At 38.0% G+C, this 26481-nt stretch overlaps 1 protein-coding gene across 1 annotated transcript in view; it reads left to right on the top strand.

Moving 5' to 3' along the window:
- PALMD (palmdelphin) overlaps positions 1 to 26481 on the top strand; it is a 57589-nt gene that overhangs the window by 17727 nt on the left and 13381 nt on the right. Inside the window, exons 2-3 of the mRNA XM_043877126.1 lie at positions 5757 to 5837; positions 12383 to 12507. Coding sequence (XP_043733061.1) covers positions 5757 to 5837; positions 12383 to 12507 — 206 coding nt within the window. The remainder of the gene's footprint in view (positions 1 to 5756; positions 5838 to 12382; positions 12508 to 26481) is intronic.

The raw sequence follows: 26481 nt of genomic DNA, 5'->3' as shown, positions 1-26481 counted from the left end.
GGATGCTTCTTCAAAGCCTCTCCTAACCATATCATGATGTATGATCTATGATCATAGATATCATCACTTCCTGCCTCACCTTAACTCTCACCACACCTCACTTGTGCCTTAGTGATGACATTTATCACTTTATTTCTTATAGGCCCCTGCACAAATGATTTTCCTTCTTTAAGACATGTAACTTCCTTGGTGAAAGTATTTACTTCTGAGTAATCTTCAAACATCGAACAACGCTTAGTGTTGCCTTGACAAAAGCATTTGTACAGAAGTCACTAACTATTGAATAAATTAAAAATTAAATAACTCATGACAAATCCTGCCATCTTGACAGATTCAAGCATTTTAGAATATTAGCTAATTGTTAATCAGTGATACACCTAAAGTACTCACATTCTTATGTATCAGGATACTTTTATCAAGTATGTGATTGCAATAATATCAATGCATCATAGATGATTGCAACAGCTGTATAGCTGTACTAGCTACATAAATTTTCAAAACAATTAAGATGTAGGCTTTTACAGAATTGAAATTTGTGGGTGTCAGCTGTTAAATATTCCAATTTAGACAGCTGAACATCTAGGCAATTGTTCATCGAACAAATGTCTTTATTAGTTGAACACTGGAGAAGCAAACAGTAATATAAGTTATTCATATCGGTTAACATCAATAAATATCTGATATGTTGGATTATGATAGATGTATATAGAGATGCTTAAGTTTCTGGAAAAATTCTTGGAAACAGATGGCATTTCACATCTATTAATATTTGTTCCATGATAATCTGGGAAGCAATTAGCTGACTGTAATAACTTTTGATATACTAACAATAAAACTACATGACATTTTAAGCTTAACTTATAGTTTCAGTTCAGTTCAGTTCAGTCGCTCAGTCGTGTCCGACTCTTTGCGACCCCATGAACCGCAGCACTCCAGGCCTCCCTGTCCACCACCAACTCCCAGAGTTTACGCAAATTCATGTCCATTGAGTCAGTGATGCCATCCAGCCATCTCATCCTCTGTCGTCCCCTTCTCCTCCACCTTCAATCTTTCCCAGCATCAGGGCCTTTCCAAATGAGTCAGTTCTTCACATCAGGTGGGCATCAGGTGGGTTGAGTTTCAGCTTCAACATCAGTCCTTCCAATGAACATCCAGGACTGATCTCCTTTAGGATGCACTGGTTGGATCTCCTTGCAGTCCAAGGGACTCTCAAGAGTCTTCTCCAACACCACAGTTCAAAAGCGTCAATTGTTCAGCACTCAGCTTTCTTTATAGTCCAGCTCTCACATCCATACATGACCACTGGAAAAACCATAGCCTTGACTAGATGGACCTTTGTTGACAAAGTAATGTAATGTCTCTGCTTTTTAATATGCTGTCTAGGTTGGTCATAGCTTTCCTTCCAAGGAGTAAGAGTCTTTTAATTTCATAGCTGCAGTCACCATCTGCAGTGATTTTGGAGCCAAAAAATAAAGTCAGTTACTGTTTCCACTGTTTCCCCATCTATCTGCCATGAAGTGATGGGACCAGATGCCATGATCTTAGTTTTCTAAATGTTGAGCTTTAAGCCAACTTTTTTACTCTCCTCTTTCACTTCATCAAGAGGCTCTTTAGTTCTTCTTCACTTTCTGCCATAAGAGTGGTGTCATCCACATATCTGAGGTTATTGATATTTCTCCCAGAAATCTTGATTCCAGCTTGTGCTTCCTCCAGCCCAGCGTTTCTCATGATGTCCTCTGCATACAAGTTAAATAAGCAAGGTGACAATATACAACCTTGATGTACTCCTTTTCCTATTTGGAACCAGTCTGTTGTTCCATGTCCAGTTCTAACTGTTGCTTCCTGACCTGCATACAGGTTTCTCAAGAGGCAGCTCAGGTGGTCTGGTATTATAGTTTACCCTGCCATAATGAAACTAAACTGTTGCCATATTAGTTTTCAGTAATGCTTATAGATCTTCATGAAATTTGGCAAAAGGACAATAATTTGCAGTTGATGAATACCTTATGAGGAAAATTTACTCATATCTTAAAATAGAATCATGCCTATAACATTAGAAAATTACCTTCTTAACTACCTACACTGACATGAGAAAGGCATCATATTACCTCTGAGTGACAAAACTTTAGGATTCCTTAGCAACCCTTCTGTAAGCATCCTGTTGCCCAAACACTTCAGATGCCCTGCCTCTGCACACAGCTTTCATTATGTCATTACTCACCCAGGATGAAACGACCAGCATGGACTGGCTACCAGCAGAGGCGGGCAATCGTTGCTGGGTTCAGCAGTCATGGTCACACATACAGAGTGTGCTCTTCTCTATGGGCTGTCCATGGAGAGAGGTGGACGGCTCCACCCTAGCACGCAGGAGACTGAAAGTGTGTGTACGCCTTTCTAATGAGAAGCCCCTCCAGTGCTGCCGTCCTGGCACTGCCAACACACCCCAGTGGTTCACAATAGACAGGACAACTGGGGACGTGGTGAGAAGCTGACTAACTTCCCACTCAGGGAAATAATGTAGTGAATCAGCTAAGAGGCTGACCTCGAATTGCCTGGGTCCAAATCCTGGCTCTGCCTCTGTGGTGTTTTTAGTCACTAAGTCATGTCCAGCTCTTTGTGACGGCAAGAACTGTAGCCTGCCATGTTCCTCTGTGGAAGGGATTTCCCAGCAGAAATACTGTAGTAGGTTGCCATTTCCTTCTCCAGGGGATCTTCCCCACCCAGGGATCGGACCTGCATCTCCTGCACTGGCAGGAAGATTCTTTACCACTGAGCCACCAGGCACCAGCTGTGAGAACTTGGATTGGTTAATTAATCTCTGGAAACTTCCATTTCCTCTTCTATAAAATGAAAGTTATTACACTATGTCTTTGTTATCATAACTATTAAGTGTAATATTATTATATCTCTGTTATTATGACTATTAAAGTGAAATAGTGCCTGAAAAATACTTACCCAAATGTTTGGCACAATAAGTTTAAAATATTACTAATATTTGCTCAATAACAGTTTCAAGATATAGTGAAGAATTGACTCAAAGACATCTTCATAGTTTTTACTCTTAAACAACCAGATTTAATCCAAATAAACAAGTGAATCTGAAAACTCAGGCTTGTTGCCAAGCTCTTTTTTTTCTTCTACAGAACTGTTCATGAAATTAAAAAAGAAAAAAAGATACTGATAAGGTCATATATGCTTATTACACACAAACAGAAACATGACATATATTTGGACAGCAATGTACATTCAAATGAATTCTGTTACATTCAACAAAGGTACCTGAATTTATACATCAAAAAGGAGTTTTTATCTTCAAAGGAGTTACACCAGGAAGCCATGCACTTGTTTCCATATTGCTGCCAAATATTTTTGGAGCTCTTCCTTCTAAATTACCTTCTCAGCCTGCTTCAAATTCCTTTAGAGGTCTTTATTGGCAGCAAATGTTTACCTTTGGGAGTTTTCCATTTTGAAAGCAGATTTAGCACCAATTTTTATAAGTAAGATGGAGGATAATGTCACCTCTGGTCAAAAAATAAGGAAACCAGGGCCTTTTTGCATGGCTTGTAAAATGTCTCAAACAATTCCAGACAGGAAAGTTCTAAAGCATTTCAAACCAGTGGAACCATCATCAGAGTTAATGTGTTGCTTTCTGTGTGATTAATAGGTTATGTGTTTATTTACTCGTTTTTATTAAGCGAATACTTATGGAACACTATGTGTCAAGCATTGTTCTGAGCTTTTCATATATTCGCTCCATTAAGGCTCATATCTTATGACATAGGTACCCTCAGTACCTCCATTTTACGGGGCACTACGTGAAGGACTTTGTCCCAGGATGCATAGCTAGTAGATGGCAGAGGCAGAAACTGAACCCAGGCTTTCTACTTAGTACGCAGGCTACAGCCTTTAAAAAGTACAACTTCTGTGTATCAGCAGTTATGCTGTCTGGGATTTTAAGGTATTGTAGTTTAAACTTGTGATTTGCATTTCTCTAATAATTAGAGGTGTTGAGCATCTTTTCATGTGCTTTTTAACCATCTGTGTGACTTCTTTGGAGAAATATTTATTTAGATCTGCCCATTTTTTGGTTAGGTTGATTGTTTTTTTTTTATATTGAACTGCATGAGCTGTTTTGTATATTTTGGAGATTAATTCTTTGTTGGTTGCTTTGTTTGGAAATAGTTTCTCCCATTCTCAGGGTTGTCCACTTGTTTTATTTATTATTTCCTTGGCTGGGCAAAAAGCTTTTAAGTTTAATTAGGTCCCATTTATTTGTTTTTATTTGTATTACTTTAGGAGGTGGAGCAAAAAGATTATGCTGCAGTTTATGTCAGAGTTCTACCTATGCTTTCCTCTAAGAGTTTTTATGGTCTTACCTTTAGGTCTTTAATCCATTTTGAGTTTATTTTGTGAATGATGTTAGGGTATGTTTTAAACTGGTATAGCCACCATTCATAAAAATTGTATGGAGGTTCCTTAAAAAATTAAAAATAGAGCTACCATATGACCCAGCAACATCACTCCTGGGCATGTATCTGGAGAAAATCATAATTTAAAAAGATACATGCACCCCAGTGTTCATCGCAGCACTGTTTACAATAGCAAGGATGTAGAAGCAACCTAAATGTCCATCAACAGAGAAATGGATAAAGATGTGGTACATACATACAATGGAACATTACTCAGCTAGTAAAAGGAACATTATAATGCCATTTGCTGCAACCTGGATGGACCTAGAAATTGTTATACTGAGTGAAGTAAGACAGATAGAGAAATAAAAATATGATATTGCTTGTATGTGGAATCTAAAATAAGCCTACAGATGAACTTATCTACAAAACACAAATAGAGGTACAGATGTAGAAAATAATCTTACGGTTCCAGGTGTAAGGGAGTAGGGACAAACTCTACTTTGGGATTGGGATTGACACATACACACAACCATATACAAAATAGATAACTAATCAGGATCCCTGTGTAGCACAGGAAACTCTATTGAATACTCTAATGAGCTGCATAGAAAAAGAATCTAAAAAACAAAACAGTGGGTGTATATATATACATAACAGATTCACTCTGCTGTATGCATGACACTAACACAACATTGTAAATCAATTATACCCAATAAAAATTTAAAATAATAATAATAAACATGATGAAAGGTACTATATCTCTCCGTGAATTTTTTTAACCTCTGCTAGAAGTCCTCTTAGTGTTAATATGCATTATCTGATTCTTTTCTCTCTCTCTTCTCATAGCAACGTTTACAGGAGGAAACAGTCACATTTTCTAGCTCCCTGTTGTTTTAATGCTCTGGAGGCTATCCTGTTTTCACACATAAGCAGGCCTTTTACCCAGCAGCTTCTTCAGTCTTGTGCCCAGAACAATCTCTCTCCTCACAATATTTCCTCATGCCTATTTCAAAACTCCCACCTTAAAATTCAGAGTTTCCATTGCATCATTCAGTAGCTCAATCTTGCTAGACTTAATGGGGAAGATAGAAAAGATGAGGGGGGAAGGAAAGTGATTATTTTTAAATTCTCTTTGAAAAAGCTCTTTATATCATTTTCCATCAGTAAGATGCGTTGCATGTCCCACGTCACTCTCTTTTGCTTTGAAATAAGGGTTTCCAAAGCAGCTTCATACCAATGCCAAGAGCATACCACTGGCCAGCCATTCAATAATGACAACATCCCCAGGAAACATACTTAAGCAAATTAAAAAAACTGATCATGCTGCAATATTTTTTATTTCAGGATAAAAGAAAAATACAGGAAGAAATCTCACAGAAGCGTCTGAAAATAGAGGAAGAAAAACTAAAGCACCAGCATTTAAAGGTAACTTATGACTTTAACTTCATTTCAGTGGTTCTGATTCAAATACTCTAATTGCACTCAAATTTCAGTAGTATAGATGCTTTAAGGAAGGAAAAAAATCCCAACAGACTTATACTAACACCTTAAGACCCATAGGGGAAGACAACAAGCTAGTGTTATTTGCATATAAGACTAACACTTTCTGGCAAAAGTGGAAAATTGAAAGCATGGTTTTGTTACTTTTATCCTTTATTACTGCATTTCCTCATTTTCTTGGTAACCTTGAGAATTCAGTATTAACACTTTTGCCCTAAGTACAGTCTTGCTTATTATCCCTTGGGAGCGGATCCAGCTGGGAAGTTTCTTTTGAAATCAATGAAAAGCCAGCCTTTACCCGGGGGGTGTAAAGCATAACTGTTGGGCCTGCTCAAGGATGTTCGCATTTAAGAGTTCAGTGCAGACAGTAAAAGAAATTAAGTTTAAAAAATAAACCTTCTCTAATAACATAGAAAAAATGTAATAGATATAATTATTAGCTTCAGTAATGAAAGTTTCTCTTCTAAAAAAAAAAAAAGAGTTCAATGCAGTGGATTCGGTGTTGTCTGAGTGTGGTTCAAGGTACTGTTTTATTTTGTTTTGACAAAACATGAGATCATAACCAAAAATAAACCTCCATTTTTAAAATCAGACCTTACATCTTTCATGGGTGTGGTCATTTTGTAATAAAAGCACATTGAGTCTCAACGTTTTATTATGTAGCTTAGTCACAGGATGCAACCCAATGACAAACAGGAGCTCCTTGTGAACAGGCCTAAGCAGGAAACTATTTATCTGGCAGGGCTTCTATCAGTGGACATGATAAATCCGTCAGTGAAACAGTGCCACACACTCGTGGGGTCTACAGTCTTTTGCTAAACTTATTGAATTCTGCTAAATCCGTCTTTCTGATGGATCAAGTAATCACCTCTTGAGAGAAGAGATATAATTTAAGATTCCAGTTAGCTTCATTTCTCTGGATTCTGTTTGCTTCTTCACTCTTACATAAATTGACATTTCCAACGTTTGATGAATAATTTCAAAGTATAGTCAGCCTGCTATCCTTACAGTATGTCTAGTCAAGAAACGCAATGTGTACTCCCAGAAAAATCAATGAAATAACAGATTTTACCAAGTTATCTTGGTACAAGTCAAATGAAGTTGAAAATATATATACAACAATTTTTGAGATAGGCAATTTCTAACTGCAAAATCTTTTTTCCCTCTCTCTCTCCCTTTTTCTTTCTCTCTCTCTCTCTCTCTCTCACACACACACACACATTTTGGATCTCACAGTGAACTAATTACTGTTTCTGAGTAATTTCTATCCTTGCAGAATGGGTAGCCAAGCATCAGTAGAGTTCACAATAGGAGAAAAGGTTAATATATCTCCTCTGTTCATTTTGGGAGGTAAATTTCATACAGGAAAACTCTAACACACTGAGAGGTCCATTTCTGAGCTGATGCTTCATTTCAATACTTAACCAAGAAAAAAAAGTCTGAAAAGTAATCTATAATCTTCCCTATAGGTTCGCCTTCTGGAACCCAGATCTCCTCTAATACAATTCAGTCATCAAAGCATGTTTTATGCTTTGGACTGCAGTACACAGCTGCGCAGATTGTATACTGTGTAAAGATACCTGAGAGAGGGGGGTGCTGAAATCCTGCCCATACTTCCTTGGAACTGCGCACCTAGCACAGGGTTGCTTCTGTCTGGACGCAGTTTCTTTCTCTCTGCACAAAAGTGCGGTCCACCTTCCCAAGCTGCACATTGACCTGGCCGGGTAGGAGTGGGGAGCTGTACCATTTCCTAATTTGCATCTTAATGCCTTAGAGACTAGCAGTGGTCCTCAGAGTTTCAGCCCTTCTGCTTGCAACTTAGTGGGAAATTCAAGGTTAAATAAATAATTAGGAGAAGTTAAATGATGGTTTTTTAAATTGAAACATAAGTATAAACAGCAATTTTTTAATCTGGGGTAGTCAAAAAATGTTCTGTTAAAGGTATGGGATTTAACCTGAGTCTTAACAGATAAATAGAAAGTCTTTTGGTCAGTAAGTGTTGATCCTTTAATGGGCGGGAACCTGGTGGTCCGGAGTCGAGGATAAGAAAGTAAGAGAGAGAAAGAGGCTGATAGCGCTTGTTGGTCCTTTAATGGACCGGAACCTGGTGGCCCGGAGAGTAAGAGAGAGAAAGAGGCTGACAGCGCTTGTTGGTCCTTTAATGGACCGGAACCTGGTGGTTCTGAGAGTAAGAGAGAGAAAGAGGCTGACATCCTCCGGTTTACGCGGAGAGCCAATAGAGTCCTGTACTTAGGGCTCGTGCGGCTGCAAGTAGGCACCAGGCGCCCTCTCCAGTGGGTGAAGCCACAGTGCGAGTTCTCGAAAGGGGCTTAGAAGCCCGGGCAAGAAAGTGAGCTCAGCGGGCCTCCGCGCTCCAAGGAATTAGCCAGAAATAGAGAGAGAGAAAGACAGAAAAGAGGAATAGAAAGAAAGAAAGACACGGGGACCAAAGCTCTGGAGCGAAGGTGTTTGAATCAACATGGCGTGGGCATATATACTGTCTTACAAGGTGGTTATGCTCAGCAAAGACAAAGATTAAAATTCCAGACTTACAAAACATAAGATGATCCCTATCAAAGAGAGAGTTGCAAACAATCACCTTTTACCATTTGGCTCATCAAAAGGAAGAGGGTACTTATCACTGTAATGAGAAATGCGTGGATTCCTCAGCCCCGGGTAAGGCGTGCCTCTCCTCTTAATTCCTGAATATTCAGGAATCAACAAGGGCCAGAGGGTTCCTGACAGATCCAAAACAGCACACAGGAAGCCTCTTGTTAAATGCTTCCTGACAAATAAGCATTTATTAAATAAGCACCTAATACGTGCAAAGCACTAAGCTGAGCATTAAGAATATAAAATATGTTTGATCTGCACCCTTAAAATGGTAACAGACACCTGAACTGATAATGACATTTATAATTTGTACTGTGATGAACACTATATTTGAGTCATCAACTGCAAAGGGAACATAGAGTGGCTGTTCCAGTAATCATATTCTTCCAAGTTCTGCAGAAAATGGTTGGCTATTTCAAACAGCAACTAGGCATAATTCCACAACAGAATTCAAAAATGTGCAGAGGTATTTTAAAAATCGATTCTAAAAGATGTCCACCAAGTCAGAAAAGCTCTGCTAGCTTCAGCAATTACCAGTCTTTCATTTTCTTCTTCATCTACTTGTCTCCATTCCAGTGACCATCCTCACCACTTTCCTGGTTGCAAATTATTTAATTAGACTTCAGCAACCCATTTTAAAAAACACAAATGTAAATATTTTCAAAGTGCTCCTTCTGTATCAGCAGCACACACACACTTCAAAATAGTTGTGGGAACTCACTCAAATACCCTATAGGTCCGGAACCTGACATTCATACCGATGACATTCTTGGAAAGGAGTTTCCAGGGCCATTATCAGCATTCTCACATTCAAACATTCCTGAGGCTTGTTCACTATGGATCATCTTGCTTAGTATCAAGATCACAATCTCATGCCACCTAGAAACACACTAACCTAAGCATACTCAACCTAGAAAAGTTTTCTTATCTGGAGTCTATTTAAATCACGGTATAAAAAACTAATTTATTCCTAAAGTCTCTTGTAACTGTTGTGTAGAATACAGAACTGCTGGGAAAAAAATTGCCAAAAGATCTACTACATGCATGTCCCTTATATTTTCATTTAGTTACTATAGATTTTGATCCTGAATGTCATTGCTGTGAAATAGATTTTATTCTATTCATCAGCCTCACAGACTGAAGTGTAAGTCTAAATTGTGACATAAAAGCAAAATAACTGTTGTGAGTACTACAATTTGTACCATATCATGCTGATTACCCATCCAAATTACATATTTTTTATTTAGATGCAAAAAATTCTCTGCCAGAGTTAAATGATAATTCCTGAATTATGAATGAAGTTTTTAAGGGTAAAATTAACATTATCCTCAGTCCTAACCAGACTAAGAACCATGAATGTAGCCCAAGATAACCTAATTATGTCACAGGAACCATTCACCACCCTCTGTAACTTGGCATCATAAGACCATCCATCCCATCTGAGTGTTTCTTATAGTGATGTGGATGTAATTGACTGAAACTATGCTTGTAGGTGGTTTGTAAGAACTGTAATTTACTTTGATGGTTGTCATCTATCTTCTTTACTGTGCATTAGCTATCATCATATTTCATCAAATAAAAATAAACTAAAATCAAGGTAAATTCTTAAGTGCTTATATACTCAGATTTTCTTGACATATTATCAGGAGATAAATCTTGACCTTTATTAACAATAATTACTGTGTCTGTGGGAACATATTTTTATAAACAACTAAACAACTATAATTAAGGGAAAAGATAACATTGGGAGAAACAATCTGGCTACAAATTGCAATAATACAAACTGCTTCTACAGGGTGTGTTGTCCACATGCAATTGCTTGAAATTTTGAAAAAGCCAACACAAATATGATGATCTGAGGTGAGGTTATTATTGACTTAATAATAGGCTCTATAGGCTATTATAACCTCTATAGGCTTCCAGGCCCTCTCACTGTTTCAACTAGAACAGATGACATTTCATCTACTCTATACGTTGTAATTCCAAATAATACATATTTGTAATCAGTGTAATTTTGTAATGTCCTTTGGTAACTATCTAACCCAATCAACTTGTTTAAATTTCTTTTAAATTCAGAGATATTTGTAATCCAGTTGTATTAATTCTAGCATTTTTTTTAAAAAAAAGACAAAAATTCTTCTTACTTGCTTTCATTCTAATCATGGTGTTAGAGAAAGAAGTCTCAAAATAATAAGGAAAATTCTCATTCTTCTCTCCTCACCATTTTAGACACACTACATTCCCAGGGAACAATCATTGAGCAAATAATTTTAAAGTGGATTAGATATATAGTGTAGCACTTTTCTTCAGGGAGAAAAAGAGAAATTGAAACTCTTTGAAGATAATATTTAACAGTTTTTGCTTGAGACATGGACAAGATGCTAGCTAAAACTTCTCTGAAATGTATAGGTCTTCGTCATTTGCTTTGTCTTCTGAAGCTCAAGTCCAGGAATGTAATTCTTTCATGCAAATTCAAGGAGACATTTTTTCCATCTGATGAAACATAAATCTTTTTTGTTTTGTTCAAGCTGACAGGAGTTCAACTCACCAATATTTAAAGAGATTGATGAATTTTGTGGATTATATTGTTGGGACAAGTAGGGGGCTGAAGTGAAGGGATATCTAGAACCTAAAGAGGTTCTCAGAAGAAAGAAAGGGTGCTGGGCAGGTAAAACAATAAATGTCAACCACAGAGACTAAGCCTATCACTGAATTCATTTAAGAGACAATAAAGGAAAGGAAAGTGAAATCAATCAGTCCTGTCCGACTCTATGCGACCTCATGGATTGTAGCCTACCAGGCTCTTCAATCCATGGAATTTTCCAGGCAAGAGTACTGGAGTGGGTTGCCATTTCCTTCTCCAGGGGATCTTCCCAACCCTGGGTTTGGACCCGGGTCTCCTGCATTGCAGACAGATGCTTTACCATTTGAGCCACCAGGAAAGCCCTTTTAAGATACAAAGCCATCTCTTGTTTTGCCCACCAATTCAATTAATTCCACAAAAGTTTTTGTTGTTTTTTTTTTTTTTGAGCAGTCACTGTGTATTGTCACTGGGATACATAGCAAATAACTTCAAGGAACTTATTACTTTGACATCAGATATACACTCATCAACCCAACAAATAATATTAAGGCGCTACCATGATAAGTTTCCTATATAATGTTAAACACATAGTAAACATACAGCAGATGTAAATATTGGAGAAGGCAATGGCAACCCATTCCAGTACTCTTGCCTGGAAAATCCCATGGACGGAGGAGCCTGGTAGGCTGCAGTCCATGGGATCGTTAAGAGTTGGGCACGACTGAGCAACTTCACTTTCACTTTTCACTTTCCTGCACTGGAGAAGGAAATGGCAACCCACTCCAGTGCTCTTGCCTGGAGAACCCCAGGGACGGGGGAGCCTGGTGAGCTGCTGTCTATGAAGTCGCACAGAGTCAGACACAACTGAAGCAACTTAGCAGCAGCAGCAGCAAATGTAAATATACACTGCTATGTGATTCTGAAGAAAGAGTTCTCTGAGGGTGAAGTGGGTCTGTCAGAGGGAAAGGGATACAGGGGTAGGAAAGAGATTTCCATATAGAAATAGGACCTGAGCTAGACCTTAGAATATACATAGGACTTAGATACATAAACACTGGCTTTAGAAGAGGGTCAAGAAGGCTGCAAAGTAGGAAACTATCAAATTTACTCAGGCAAGGCAGTGAGAGAAAAAAATTCTCTTTAATATTTCCACTATTAAAAATAGTAAGTTTGAAAGCATTTGGGAAAAAAAAAAAGCATTTGGAATTTGCTTTTGGAGATTTTGGAATATTTGACTGATATAAGAACATATCTTTATGTTTCCTGATATCAGAAAAAGGCTTTGAGGGAGAAATGGCTTCTAGATGGAATCAGCAGTGGAAAAGAGCAGGAAGAGATGAAGAAGCAGAATCAACAAGACCAGCACCAGATCCAGGTTCTGGAACAAAGTATCCTCAGGTATGGCCCTCTCTGAGATTCTCTACAACTACCTTTATCTTGACTTTGTCCCAGACTGAATGTATAAAAGCCATTCTCTTTTCTAGGAGCATAATCAGATCTTCCATTTGGAATTCTGATAAAGAAAACACACCACAAAGTAACAATATATATTTTGCTGTAAATGTCCCCAACACATAGCACCATGAAACTCATTTTTAAAATACATATGGGTGAGTTACTCATAGCTCTCTGAGCCCATTTTGTCGTCTACAAGATGGTATTAATGACATCTATCTTTCAGAATTATTGAACAGATGAAAAATGCATGTGTTAAACTATTAGCAGCCCCTTGAACTCAGCAGGAGATCAAAAAACAATTCTTCACAGCCTCAACCTTCTCTCTCACCTTAGGACAGGTGACTGTTATAAGGGTGTGTGCACGCATGCTCCCCCTTATCACCTCTTCCCAGGCCCTCCCCAGTCACAGCCATGCTACTTTGGAAGAGAAGAGACTACGGGACTACATCACTACTGTTTTCTCTCTTCTACTTCCCTGGTTGGTCATGGGGGTTGACTTCACTTCCCAATGTCCTTCCCTGCCCATAATTTACAATTATCAATAGTAAAGCATCAGCAACTTCTGATATAGCAAATAAAGTTTTTTAATTGGCATGGTTTAAAATGAGGTGTTGGACATGAAAAAAACTGGAGAGCTCAAATATAAGATGGGATTATTAATATTATTACAAAATATAGATAAGATAGAAGAAAGAGATGTGAGAAATGTCAAAAATCATTTTTTAAACCACACATGAAAAAAAGATGGAATTATTTTGTGGTATAATAATGACAATAATTTAAAGCCTAGACATCTTTAAAACATAGGTAACTTTCAAAACCTTGCTCACTACAAATTTGTTATCTTTAGTGAGGACCATAGGAAAGATCTAGAAAATAAAAGTATCCAGTAGCTGTGCTAAGCCACTTTTTGTCCAAACATACCACTTTGTGCAATCAGATTGCATTAGGCCTAAAATTGACAACATGGAGAAAAACTTTCTTTTCTCAACTGATTTTTATTTTACTAGCTTAATTTCATACATTTGTGTATTTAATAGCTAAAATCATTTACTGTTCATTCTTATTCAGATGTTTTTTAAATTAAAATTTCTTTTTAAGTTATATCTTGTCACTGAAATGTTTATATTTATAAACCTCTTAGCTGTTTGTTCAAAGACACATCTGCTTCTGAATGGCAGATGGGATATACTTCAAAAAATAATTCAATAAATGAATTCTACAGTTTGGAAAACTTGATTATTCGTAAAGCATCTCTTAGCAAAAGCTTCCTAACAAAGTCTGGTTTCGCTGATGATTGCTTTCCTCACTCCTCCATACACAATCCTTATCTCTGAAGGAACCCTGAATTTAATCCCTGTAAACCCTCACCCGGCACAGATACCTCCTTGCTTTCCCTCAGAGCCCCTTCTTTGAAGTCTTTCCACATACTGAACACCTCCAACTTTCTCTGCATCTGATGATAATTGAAGTGGCTACATATACTCAAACTCCATTAACAAGTTTGGCTGCTTTCTGAGTAATCCCAGAGAATTTACTAGGACTCTCCTGATTGCTTTCAGGCCTTGCCTGAATGCTCTGAGAAGCACATAAGCTTCTAGTAGTTTTGGTAGTGACTTGCCTAGTTACAGCTCCTATGTGAACAAATAAGGAAAGAAGGAAATGGATAGAAGGGGAAAGAGGGAAGAAGGAAGGAAAGAAAAAGAAAAAGAAGGAAGAGGGAGAGAAGTAAGAGGCAGGAGAAGGAAAATGTATTTACTGAGTCATATTATGCACCAGGCCCTTTGCATATATCATCCCATTTAATTCTCATAACCCTGTAAGGCAGGTGTTATAATCTTCACTTTTTAAAGAGAGATTAAAGAACTCACACTGTTAGGAAGTGGCAAAATAAGAAACCATCCAATGCTGCCTATAAGATAATGGCACACAGCAACCTCTGTGAACTGAAAAGGCGTGATCTTATTGGAAGTTTTTGAAGCATGTAATGTCCCTTGGTTCTCCTTTCTCTAAAAAGCCTTTACAACACTCGGGACCTTCTTCTGCATCCAGTTAATGTTTTTGTTAAATTACCAATTAAATGTCTGTTTATTATCCAATTTCTGGCATCTCACTGAGACTTTATTTTAGATCTTTAGAATGTCATTAACCCATCAGTGCTCCTTTACTAACACCAAATGATTTTAATCCTCAAGTATAAATAATAATAGCAGTAACTGTTGGTTCTTAAATGACCTTGTGCAATTTATAAAGCACTTGGACTTCCATTAAGTCATTTAATATCCACAGCAATCCTAGAATGGAAGAATCAACACCTCCATTTCAAAGATGAGGAAATAGAGAGGATAAGGGACTTTTTTAAGATCACAGGGCCAGTAGAGGAGAGATTTGGGTCTCAAAACAAGTCGGGTTCAATGCTCTCCAGCTGTGAAATTAATAGGGAGCTGTAGGTATAAATGCTCGGAAAGCAGTGAAACATCTGACACCTAACAGCAGACTGCATTGTTTAAGGAATAGGCTTAAAAAGAGGTATTTGCAAAGATCTAGTAAAGAATTTACATTGTTGTGACCCATAAAGGCATGTCTATCTTATTTAAAATCTTCAGGGAACAGAGCGTTCTAAGGCAACATGCAGAGACAAAAAAATACCTATCTGTGCTTTGACAGTACTAAGCAGCCTCCGCTACTGCCCAGCATTATAGAAATCACCTTCCAAAGCAGCTTTACCTGGTAACTGAACAATTTCTTCATAGATATTTCTAAAGCTGCTAAATAATCAGGTGCGTGTTTTTAAATTCATTCTTTTTCAGAAACAACCACCCACAGTACTTAAGGAGCTTTTATTACTGCTAAATACAGTACATTTTCCTGTAAGCTCTGAATGGCTGAACCATTCTGAACCAACCAATGAGGCTGAATTAGGCAGAGTCATCTGCTTTCCCTAAGCAGAGGAGGTATCTCCATCCCTGGGTGTGATTTATCACTAACTTAGGTGGCCTGCTTTAGGGTTACATTTGCCATGTGCCAGGTCTCTCAGCTACAGGATAAGATTTTAATAGGAACATCAAAATAGAAATGTTGCTATTACCTCAGAGTCTGTAGCAAAGCCAAACTACCCATGAAGTGTGCATTTCTTTTACTTCCGTGGCTTCATGAGATCAACCAAAAAAGCATGGTCTTTGACATTCAAATCTCTGTTCTGCCAATCATAGTTCATAAGCCTGGCCATGTTCCTTCATCCCTCTGGGCCTCAGTTTCCTTGTCTGTAATAGCAGACCATCATAAGCCACTTAACAGGGTTGGGATGAGTGAAGCAACTTCAAGAGTGCCTGATACATGGTAGGTGTGCAAAAAACATTAGATATTTTTTCTCAACAGGAATCAAAAATAATTTAAATAAGGACAGTGCCTGGAGCTTTGGAAATTTTCATCTAACGGCCAAGACGTATTTCTTTGCACTTCACTGGTGGCTCAGGGCAATGCAGGAGACGGGTTCAATCCCTGGGTCAGGAAGATCCCCTGGAGAAGGCAATGGCAACCCACGCCTTTCTTTATGCTAATACAAAGAATCTTTCTCTTTGAGTAGTCTGAGGTTATCCCCCAACTATGATTCTTTCAGTTTGGAAAATAATTGATTGGTTTCCTTTATGGTTTGAAGACTAAAATGTTAATAATATCAGATAATTTTTACAGAACATTTGTTGTAGACTAGGCACTGTACTGTGCACTTCATTTATATTATTTCTTGAATTCTCACAACCACCTTATGAGACAGATAACATTTAACAGGTGAGATTTATAGAGGCTAGCTTGCCCCATGTCATACAGCTAAAAATTTAAGAGCCAGAATATAAAATCAAATTAAGAGTCCTAATCATAAAAACAAATTGTATTCAGGATCCACAGCGAAATTTTCCAAAAGTTAAATCCTGTAAAAGCTATTCTCTATAGTATTTTTGGAGAAGGAAATGGCAACCCACTACAGTATTCTTGCCTGGAGAATCCCATGGATGGAGGAGCCTGGTAGGCTACAGTCCATGGGGTCGCAAAGAGTCAGACACAACTGTGTGACTTCACTTTCTCTTTTATAGTATTTTTGGGCTTCTCAGGTGACGCTAGCAGTAGTAAAGAGCCCGCCTGCCAATGCAGGAAACCTAATGAGACACAGGTTCGATCCCTGGGTCAGGAAGGTCCCCTGGAGAAGGGCACAGCAACCTACTCCAGTATTAATGCCTGGAGAATCCCATGGACAAGGAGCCTGGCAGGCTACAGTCCGTAAGGTTGCAAAGAGTCAGACATGACTGAAGCAATTTAGCACACATGCACAGAATTTTTAATTTCCAATCCATGCTATGACTTCACTCGTATATGCATCATTTTATAGAGAGATTTATATGACTCTTTATCATATTAAAAACACTCATAGGTTCCCTGACTCACACATAACCTTTAAGTAAAGTCTGTCTGCACATTTATCCTCTCGTTTTTCCTTTCAGAGAGAGGCAACATTTCAGAAACTAAGTGGGTTTCCATGGTTTTTGTTTCTGAGTCACACTTCAGCTCTGGAACAATATTCATGAGCACTCTGCCTGGTGCCCTGATTAATACCTCAGGAGGAAATGTTCCCATGAGAAAAACTATATTGAACATCTTCTGAATCACTTTGTTCAAATTAGGGTTTCAGCTTGCCTCCCAAATGAGCCCTTAGGATAACCCCTGAACCATTTACTTCCTGATTGTAGGCACAGGTGCAAGTCCGGCCCTGACTTCTCAATCCAAACGTCCACGTGCACAGATTATTGGTGGCTTAGAAATCCTGTTCTGTCACTTCTGCTGCTTTCCTCCATAAAATACCTACAGCCAAAAGACACCCCAAGCACCTAAAAAGAGTCCAAAGGAACTATGTCATTCACTTGCCAGGTTCTCTTTGCTATCCGGCTACCCTGAGGTTCTTCATGCCTCCCTCTGCCAAACTGCCTTGCACCAAGCTCCCTACCAGACACTAGCTATTTTCTGAACTGTGTCCAGAGACTCCTGACTTCAACTGGAGGACACAGAGTGCCTGACAGAAATGTCATAAGCATAAAATGCAAAAGGTTAACTGTCAAGGAAAATGATACAAATATATTGCATTCCCTTTGAGAAAGATTATCTACTTGTGATTAAATGTTCCCTAGTAAGAATTTTTGTTTTAATATTCCAAAGTACCCTTCTGACCTTCTGCCTTTCCTTAATGCACTTTCGTTTGGCTCCAAATAGGTAGAAACTTCCTTCCATGTATAGTACTGAGACGAAGGTGCATGTGAAACATTGGATTTCTATGGGATTGTATATCATGAGAAAACCTGGAAAGCGGGCTGTTACAGTAGCTATATGCATCCCACATCACTTAAGAGAAATTCCTCCACAAGTGGAGACAGACTAGTAGAAAATGCATTCTGCTCAACAGTATATAAAGCAATAATCTACTCAGTTAACTCAAAAGATACCAGGCGAGATTCAGTTTCAAAAAGGAATTACTGCAAGCATTATTGCAGTAATATAAGTTAAATGGCTTTATTGCTGGTTCAGCTCAGTTCAGTTCAGTCACTCAGTCATGTCCGACTCTTTGCGACCCCATGGACTACAACTCGGCAGGCCTCCTTGCCCATCACCAACTCCCAAAGTTTACTCAAACTCATGTCCATTGAGTCGGTGATGCCATCCAACCATCTCATCCTCTGTTGTCCCCTTCTCCTCCAGCCTTCAATCTTTGCCAGCATTAGGGTCTTTTCCAATGAGTCAGTTCTTCACATCTGACTCAAAGTATTGGAGTGGCCAAAGTATTGGAGTTTCAGCTTCAGCATCAGTCTTTCCAATGAATATTCAAGACTCATTTCCTTTAGGATGGACTGGTTGGATCTCCTTGCAGTCCAGGGTACTCTTGAGAGTCTTCTCCAACACCACAGTTCAAAAGCATCAATTCTTCGGCACTCAGCTTTCTTTATGGTCCAACTCTCACATCCATACATGACCACTGGAAAAACCATAGCTTTGACTAGATGGACCTTTGTTGGCAAAGTAATGTCTCTGCTTTTTAATATGCTGTCTAGGTTGGTCATAACTTTTCTTCCAAGGAGCATACATCTTTTAATTTAATGGCTGCAGTCACCATTTGCAGTGATTTGGGAGCTCCCAAAAATAAAGTCTGTCACTGTTTCCATTGTTCCCCCATCTATCTACCATGAAGTGATGGGACCAGATGCCATGATCTTAGTTTTCAGAATGTTGAGCTTTAAGCCAACTTTTTCACTCTCCTCTTTCACTTTCATTGAGAGGCTCTTTAGTTCTTCTTCACTTTCTGCCATAAGGATGGTATCATCTGCATATCTGAGGTTATTGATATTTCTCCCGGCAATCTTGATTCCAGCTTGTGCTTCATCCAGCCCAGCGTTTCTCATGATGTACTCTGCATATAAGTTAAAAAAGCAGGGTGACAATATATAGCCTTGACATACTTCTTTCCTGATTTGGAACCAGTCTATTGTTCTATGTCCATTTCTAACTGTTGCTTCCTGACCTGCAAACAGATTTCTCAAGAGGCAGGTCAGGTGGTCTGGTATTTCCATATCTTTCAGAATTTTCCACAGTTTGTTGTGATCCACACAGTCAAAGGCTTTGACATAGTCGATAAAGCAAAAGTAGATGTTTTTCTGGAACTTTCTTGCTTTTTCAATGATCCAGCAGATGTTGGCAATTTGATCTCTGGTTCCTCTGTCTTTTCTAAATCCAGCTTTAACATCTGGAAGTTCACAGTTCACATACTGTTGAAGCCTGGCTTGGAGAATTTTGAGCATTACTTTACTAGCATGTGAGATGAGTGCAAATGTTGCTGGTTATGGTTTATCAAAGCTTAGCTCATTATCCAGATTTAACCCCTACCTAATGCTCTTATCTCCTTGTGCAAACCCCTTAATGAAATGAATGTCTCATAAAACACAGTGATGCATGCTACATGGAAAATATGCATGCTAAATATCTCTGCCTTCCTGCTCTGACCCAGCCAGCCACATCTAACATCACATTGCAAAGAGACAGATAGGCCGCTCTTCTGTGACAACATAAGAGCAAAGATAAAGAGAAAAAATGGCAAAAAGGGAGGAAAAAAATCCCCACCATTTGTTTCTTCTTAAATTTTCTGTAGCCTCAAAACACTCAAGAAATTATTCTGAGGCAATTATTTGAGTTGAAATCATTCCAAGCATGTTTTTCACTCTGCATATTTGACTAACTGGTTTACAGATTTATAAGAGTTCATCTGTTGTTTTTAATTTCCCAGATATTCTGATTATTTTTAACTCATAAGCTTTTTAAATTTAACAAAAGGATCTATTAACCAAGTTTTCAGAAAAAAAAAAAAAAAGATGGGAGGGAAAAATCTATCTCCCCCACAAAAAAGTACAACTCCTAGCACATAGTAAGAATATCTATGACTACATAGCTTAATGAATCAATGATGGATGATGGATAGATGGATGGACTTGAAAATACTGCATATATGAGAAGACCATCTCAAGATTAGATAATAACTTGAGCATCAATAAACTAAAAAGGAATGCTTTGAATTTAAAAAAAAAATACATATCTCGAGTTAAGGGCAAAGTTATGTGGCTGTAGTGTCCTTGGATTTAAGACACTTGTTGATGGCATGTTTTACCATCTTGTCATCATTTTACCTTCTTACCTTTCCCCTTTTCTAATGTGCCTTTTTATTTTCTTATCCTCACTTCCCAGCATTCCCTTTTGCTCATACCTGCCAATCTCATTTATATGTTAGTAGAAATAAGAATTTAAATGCTCACCTAAAGTAAACACTCCCCCACAACAATTGTAGGCTAAAAGGCAGATTAGAGTCACCTCTGAGAATGCTCCCATTGCCCGATTGCAATTCAATAATAACAACTATCCTTTACAGAGTACATATTACATAATAAGCATTATTTTGAGAATGACAATTCTTTGAGGGAAGTCTAATTAGGCTTGTTTTACACATAAGATCACTAAAGCATAGAAAGCCATGAACCTTTTAACAGATGACCTAGAAGTCACACACAGATCTTTCTGACTCCAGACCTTGTCCATCATGTTTCACACTGCTTATGCCTTATTTGATAAATAATGAGCATTTATTAAAAACCTGTCACATGTGTCTTTGTTCTTCCAGAAGCAATTCAAGAATCATAAACTCCTCAAAGCAAATTTTTATTTGCATTTACCTCTCTTTATATTCTTTAACTTTTCAAAGAACTTTGACATTAATTATCCCATTCAAAATAATATCCAGTAACTTGAAACACAAATTTAAGGCTGTTATCAGGGATGTCATAGAACTATGACTGTGAGTAAAGAAAGAATAAAGAAACAACTGAACATTCTGGAAAGTGGAAAGAGCATTTGTTTCAGTTATCCATCTTCCAGGTGGTGGGCATGAGGAAAGAATGTTCAGAAGCAGAGACTCATGTGAGAGAAAGGTTCTATGTTATCATGGGGCCTGGGCCTTCCCGTTCTCCAGGAGAGTCCCCAGAGACTAAATGTACAGTTCGGAAAACTTCCACACCACCCCCTTGCAATGCCTTTTTTGTCTGACATAAAGCAAATGTCACTTAGTTCGTTTAGACCACCCAAGGCTAACTGGTCTTTGTTAGTTATTGTATGTTATATTGAGGTTGGGTTTTATATTTATGGTGTTCAAATAATAAGAGTCCTGTTCTTGGCTTCAAGTATGAACAATTAACACTAGGAGCAAAGTAAAAATGAAGTGAATAGAAGTGAAAAATACAGTGCATTCTCTGTAATAGTTTTAGAGATACATGTTAAGGGTTACAAGACACAAAGCCAGTAATTATTTCTGAATGGAGACACTCACTGGCTGTATATATCATTGAATATGTTTTGTTATTTTATAATATACAAGTAGTATATTCACTAAAATATTTTTCCCTTATGACTTATTTTTTTTTAAGGAAAAAAACTTTCCAAAATCATGGATAAGTGTATCTGCAGTTAACTTCCCATGACCTAGCTACAACAGTATTTGAAGGTCACTCAGGAAATTCATGCCACCTATGTAGAGGTCAATTTGAATTATTATTACAGTTATTCAGCTCTTAATAAGTGTTTGGCATGTCCTGCAAGGTTCTCTCCAGGCTCTAATTAAAACCACACACCCTGCTTCTGTCTGGCAGAACATTTGAGAAGCTCAAAAGTAACCAATTTGCCGTATCACACCAACCTCCAGGGTGTGGGTTTATTTGGGTTCATTTGAAAATTACATTTGTAACTTGGACATAAAAGCACCTGATTCTCTGAAAACCAGTTTGGTGTCTTGTTTTTCATGGTACATGCAATCCTTAATTTACAAAATATTCTGAGTAAGAGGGTTTGATTTTTTGCTAAGTCATTCTCTTTTGACATTACCTGCCTACCAGGCAGTTCCAAACCATGGGAGTATTGTCTGCCCATAAGATAATTGTTAATATTTATAGAGTTATATTAGAAGATGAAATTCACCCATGCAAAAACTGCCCCCATGTAAGTATAAATTATTCAGTTTTTCTAAATATCTACTCTGTTCCCAATTATCAGGGCAAACTGACACTTGTTTCAATATCACTGTCAGGCCAGCTCTCTGCTTGGAGTTATCTTGAAGCTACTGTGCTGTATTTGCTCGTCCTGTTCTTCAGTGCTCAGGATTAGAGGCAGTAGATCTGGCTTGGGGAAAACAGTGTTTGCTGTATGCCAAATACCCTTTAATTCTCTGGCAGACTTACCCACGGCATGTGATTATTTGCTCTGGTGGGTTAGAGCTTTCTTATATCCATGCTCTTCAGCAGGGGCTGATTGTAAGGCAGTTCTTCTCCTATGTTCATCCAGAGGGGCAATCTCCATCTTTTTTGATATATTTTTGTTTCAGCTTGGTGAATAAAATGTGCCTGACATTTAAAAGTTTGTTAAATGTTTGGTGAAATTTATTGGACCTCAACTTTAAAAATAAAACAGCCTATATTCATCTGGATTACATACCTTCAGTTTTATTGAGAAAATACAGCTTGACATTCTCATTGGCCACATTATCTATAAAGATAAAATATCTATAATCTCTGACCCGTTATAACAATGTAGCTGCCCATGACATGTGATCAACATACTATAGTCAAGAATATCTGACTGAAGTCATCGACTGTATATACTCAACAGTATCCATTGCAATTTGATCTATTTTTAGATCAGTTATGATTAAAAGATAAAATAAGATTTCCTTTTTTCATTGCAAACCTTAGCCTTTCAGTATTAACTAGTTATTGCCAACACAAACCATGTCAGATTTGATGTGTTATTTAGAAACACATAAATTCTTTAACTACTAGGAGCAAAAACTGATTTATTTTCTATTTTTACTGGCGAACTACCTAAAGTGTAAATACTAATGACTAATTCTGCAAATCAACAAAAAAGTTATGAAAAAAATTAATAAAATTTGTCACATCAAGATTCATCCTCCATAAGGTTATGTAATAATTTGCATACTGGTTTTATTGCCTTAAAAGACTGTAGAAGAACAGTGGCTTAAACAATATTAGAAAGGTTCATTTTCCTCCTACACATACTGATGCTAGCTGGGAGAAATTCAAGGGAGGGGAGCAGCAACGTTACATAAGATGATCAAGAAACCCTGTTTCTTTCTGTCTTGATGCTTTGCTACCCTCTAAGAGATGCCCTTGGTCAAGATCAAAGGAAGCTGACCTCACCACGTCTGCATTTCAGCTTAGGAACGGGAAGATAAATGGAGGGCAAACAGCTCTATTTTAAGGATATGACCTGAAAATTGCAGAGGTCACTCCTGCTAGTTATCTTATTGGCCAGAATTTAGTCACATGATATCATTTAAATGCAAAGAATGGGAAATGTAATCTGCAGCAGGGCAGCAGAGAGACACAAAACTCAGGGAGTTCTGTTACTAAAAAGAACAAGGGGAATGGACTTGGGGTGGGGGGTGCAGAATCAGCAGGTTGTCAAGGCAGAGTAGCACATTCTTTCATGAATTAGACATCATTTATTAAACAGACACTATCCCCATAAATATTATGAATATTCTAATAATGCTGGAGCACTGTTATTGGTTTCTGACTAGAACTGTATTTTCAAGAATGCATGTGTCCCTGAAGCTATAGTAGCACAATGCTTGCTCTAAAATCATTGATATTAAGGTTGAAGATCAAATCTAAAAATGGACCTGGTAGATTTTCTTTCACTAGACTTGTCAGAGATGGCCCTCCTTTCCTTAGAAAACTGAGGAGGAGAGAGGGGTAACTAACCCTTATTGAGGAATTCCTCTATGTCAAACCCTGTGCTGCTGAGGCTGCTCTTGCTGTCACTTCAGTCTTGTCTGACTCTGTGCGAACCTATGGGCCATTTCCCGCCTGGCTCTTCTGTCCATGGGATCCTCCAGGCAAGAATTCTGAAGTAGGCTGTCATGCCTGCTTCCAGGGGATCTTCCCCACCCAGGGATCAATCCTGCATCTTTTATGTCTCCTGCATTAGCAGGCAGGTTCTTTACCACAAGCACCATCTGGGAGGCCCTACTGAGGAATTTCTCTATGCCAGCCTGTGCTAAAAACTTACAAACATTATCTCATTTACCTCCTTAAGACAACCCTTTGTGAATACTATTATTATTCCCCAAATGAGAATGCTATGAGGGGAAGCTTGGAGGGGTTTAATATTTAAGCCAAGTGTGTTAGTTTTGATAAGAGCTCCCTTTCTCTTTCCATGAGTAGGGCTGGAAGAAAAAAAGTTGACCTTCACACACAAAAAACTCCAAAGCATAGGTAAACCACCAGCCACCTCCTGTTCTCCCAAAATTCAGTGTGGAGGAAAGGAAAGAACCTATGGTCCAAGGGGTTGGACAGGTGGTCCTAGCACTTCTATCAGCTATTCTCAGAGGTACATCAGTAGTGACCTGGCCTGGATCTAAGACCTGCTGGCTCAGGCCGTCCCAGAGAAGTGTCAGTTGGGACCTCTCTTTGGGTATAGTCCTACTTTTAATAATAGAGCTTGTGATACCAAGACACAGGTAATTCATTAGTCCTTTCAAAGTAAATAGCTAAAGCCAGTCATAAATTTAATTTCAAACATAGCATTGGTGATTGTATTCAAACTGTGGTATTATAATCAAATTGCATAACCAGTTTTATATTTAAGACCTAAAGCTTCCATTACTTTGAACAATAATCTTATGACCAAGCAAATAAAGTGTCTCTATAAAGTAGTACTAGTTTATGAAACCTCAGACTCTGAAAAAGAATATTCTAAGCACTCCAACCAAAAACCAAACTCAAGCAACCAAAGAGAAAAATGACAAAGCTTGGACTTTAATTCTGGTCATACTGACTGAACGACTAAGCAGAGACATTCTCAGCACAGCAAAATCATTCTAATGAAGATCAGGAAAGAAATATTACCTTTAGAGGTAATGAGTCAACATTGTTACATGTTGGTAGACTCCAGCTAGCATTTCAATCCTCACTTTATTATTATGCAAAGTGAAAATCCTTTTATACTGATTAGCAAAAAGAATGTTATTTGTAAGTTCATAAGAATCCTTTTTTTTTAAAGTTTTGTTCCCACAGTGGCTAATTAGCAAGGAGTTAAGAGCTCAGACTCTACTGGCAGAGACTTGATTTCAAATTCCATCCTGCCACAGGCTGTCTGAAAAGATCAGTTGCCTTTCTGGAGGCTCAGTTTGCTCATCTGTCAAATGGAACTAATAACAGTACTCATGGGGGCTGTTATGAGGACTAATTAGACCAGTGCCTGGTACAGTGTAAATAATACTCGATACATATTAAATGTTATTATAATTGCTAACAAGTGAAGTGCTGTAAGGTAGGGCATAGATTCTTCAAATTTTTTTTCTCTGAATTCTCCTTTGGCCCCTAACAGCAAACTCTATCAGGTTGTTAGTCCTTGCTAACGCCACCAAAAACTGAAAGAGATAAATGGACTCCTTAGCAGCAGAAAAAATTGCCCTCTGAAATAACCCTTTCTTGGTGCTTGTAGCATTTCTGTGCTGTCCTTTTACTAAGACAAAAAAGTTGCATGTTGGAATTGGATTGGGGACATTATCTCATGATGATTAAGGGAAGTTATTACTAGAACAGTGCATGAAATGGAAGCTACCTGCTTTCACCTAGGGAGCTCTTGAAAATAACCCTCTTTTTCTCCAACAAATAAGGAGAGGAAAAATTCCAATAATGGATAGCATTACAAATCCTTTTTCGTGTAGTTTGCTTATCTAAACTGGCACGTGATGCCTGCTTAACAGCTCTCAGAAACCGAGGGAGAAAGGTACTAACTCATCCGTCAGGCCCCACCTAACAGTCCAAGAGGCACAGGAAGGACATTTCTCTTTCTCTGCTGCCTGTTTCTCACCAAACTGAATCAGCATTTCTAGGAACTCAGTTCCCATTGAGAAAAGTAATACCTTCTAAAGATGGGAATGGCAGTACTTATGGAAATTCTAACCCATCAGATGAAAGATAAGCAAGTGAAGGTTAGAGAGTTATCCCCCAGTGATCTACCCAAAGCTTTCCAAGTTAAAAAAAAAAATTTAGTTTTACATATACATGTGAATACACCATAAATTTATATTTACATGTAAAACTAAAATTTTATGCACACATAAAAAATACAGACATAGATGTATACATACATAAACATGCATATACAAATGTATCTACACACACATACAGAAATAGACATATATATTACTCCACTTCTTCACTAATACTTGCTAAATTTTCTCTCCACCAAAATCTTTGGAAAAGTATTGGATATGAGGCTCTAATCTAAGCCCTGCATTTTTGGAGTTTCAAA

The sequence above is a fragment of the Cervus elaphus genome, chromosome 20 (assembly GCF_910594005.1).
Source record: "Cervus elaphus chromosome 20, mCerEla1.1, whole genome shotgun sequence".
NCBI classification, from domain to species: domain Eukaryota; kingdom Metazoa; phylum Chordata; class Mammalia; order Artiodactyla; family Cervidae; genus Cervus; species Cervus elaphus.
This window is presented reverse-complemented; position numbering and strand designations above follow the sequence as displayed.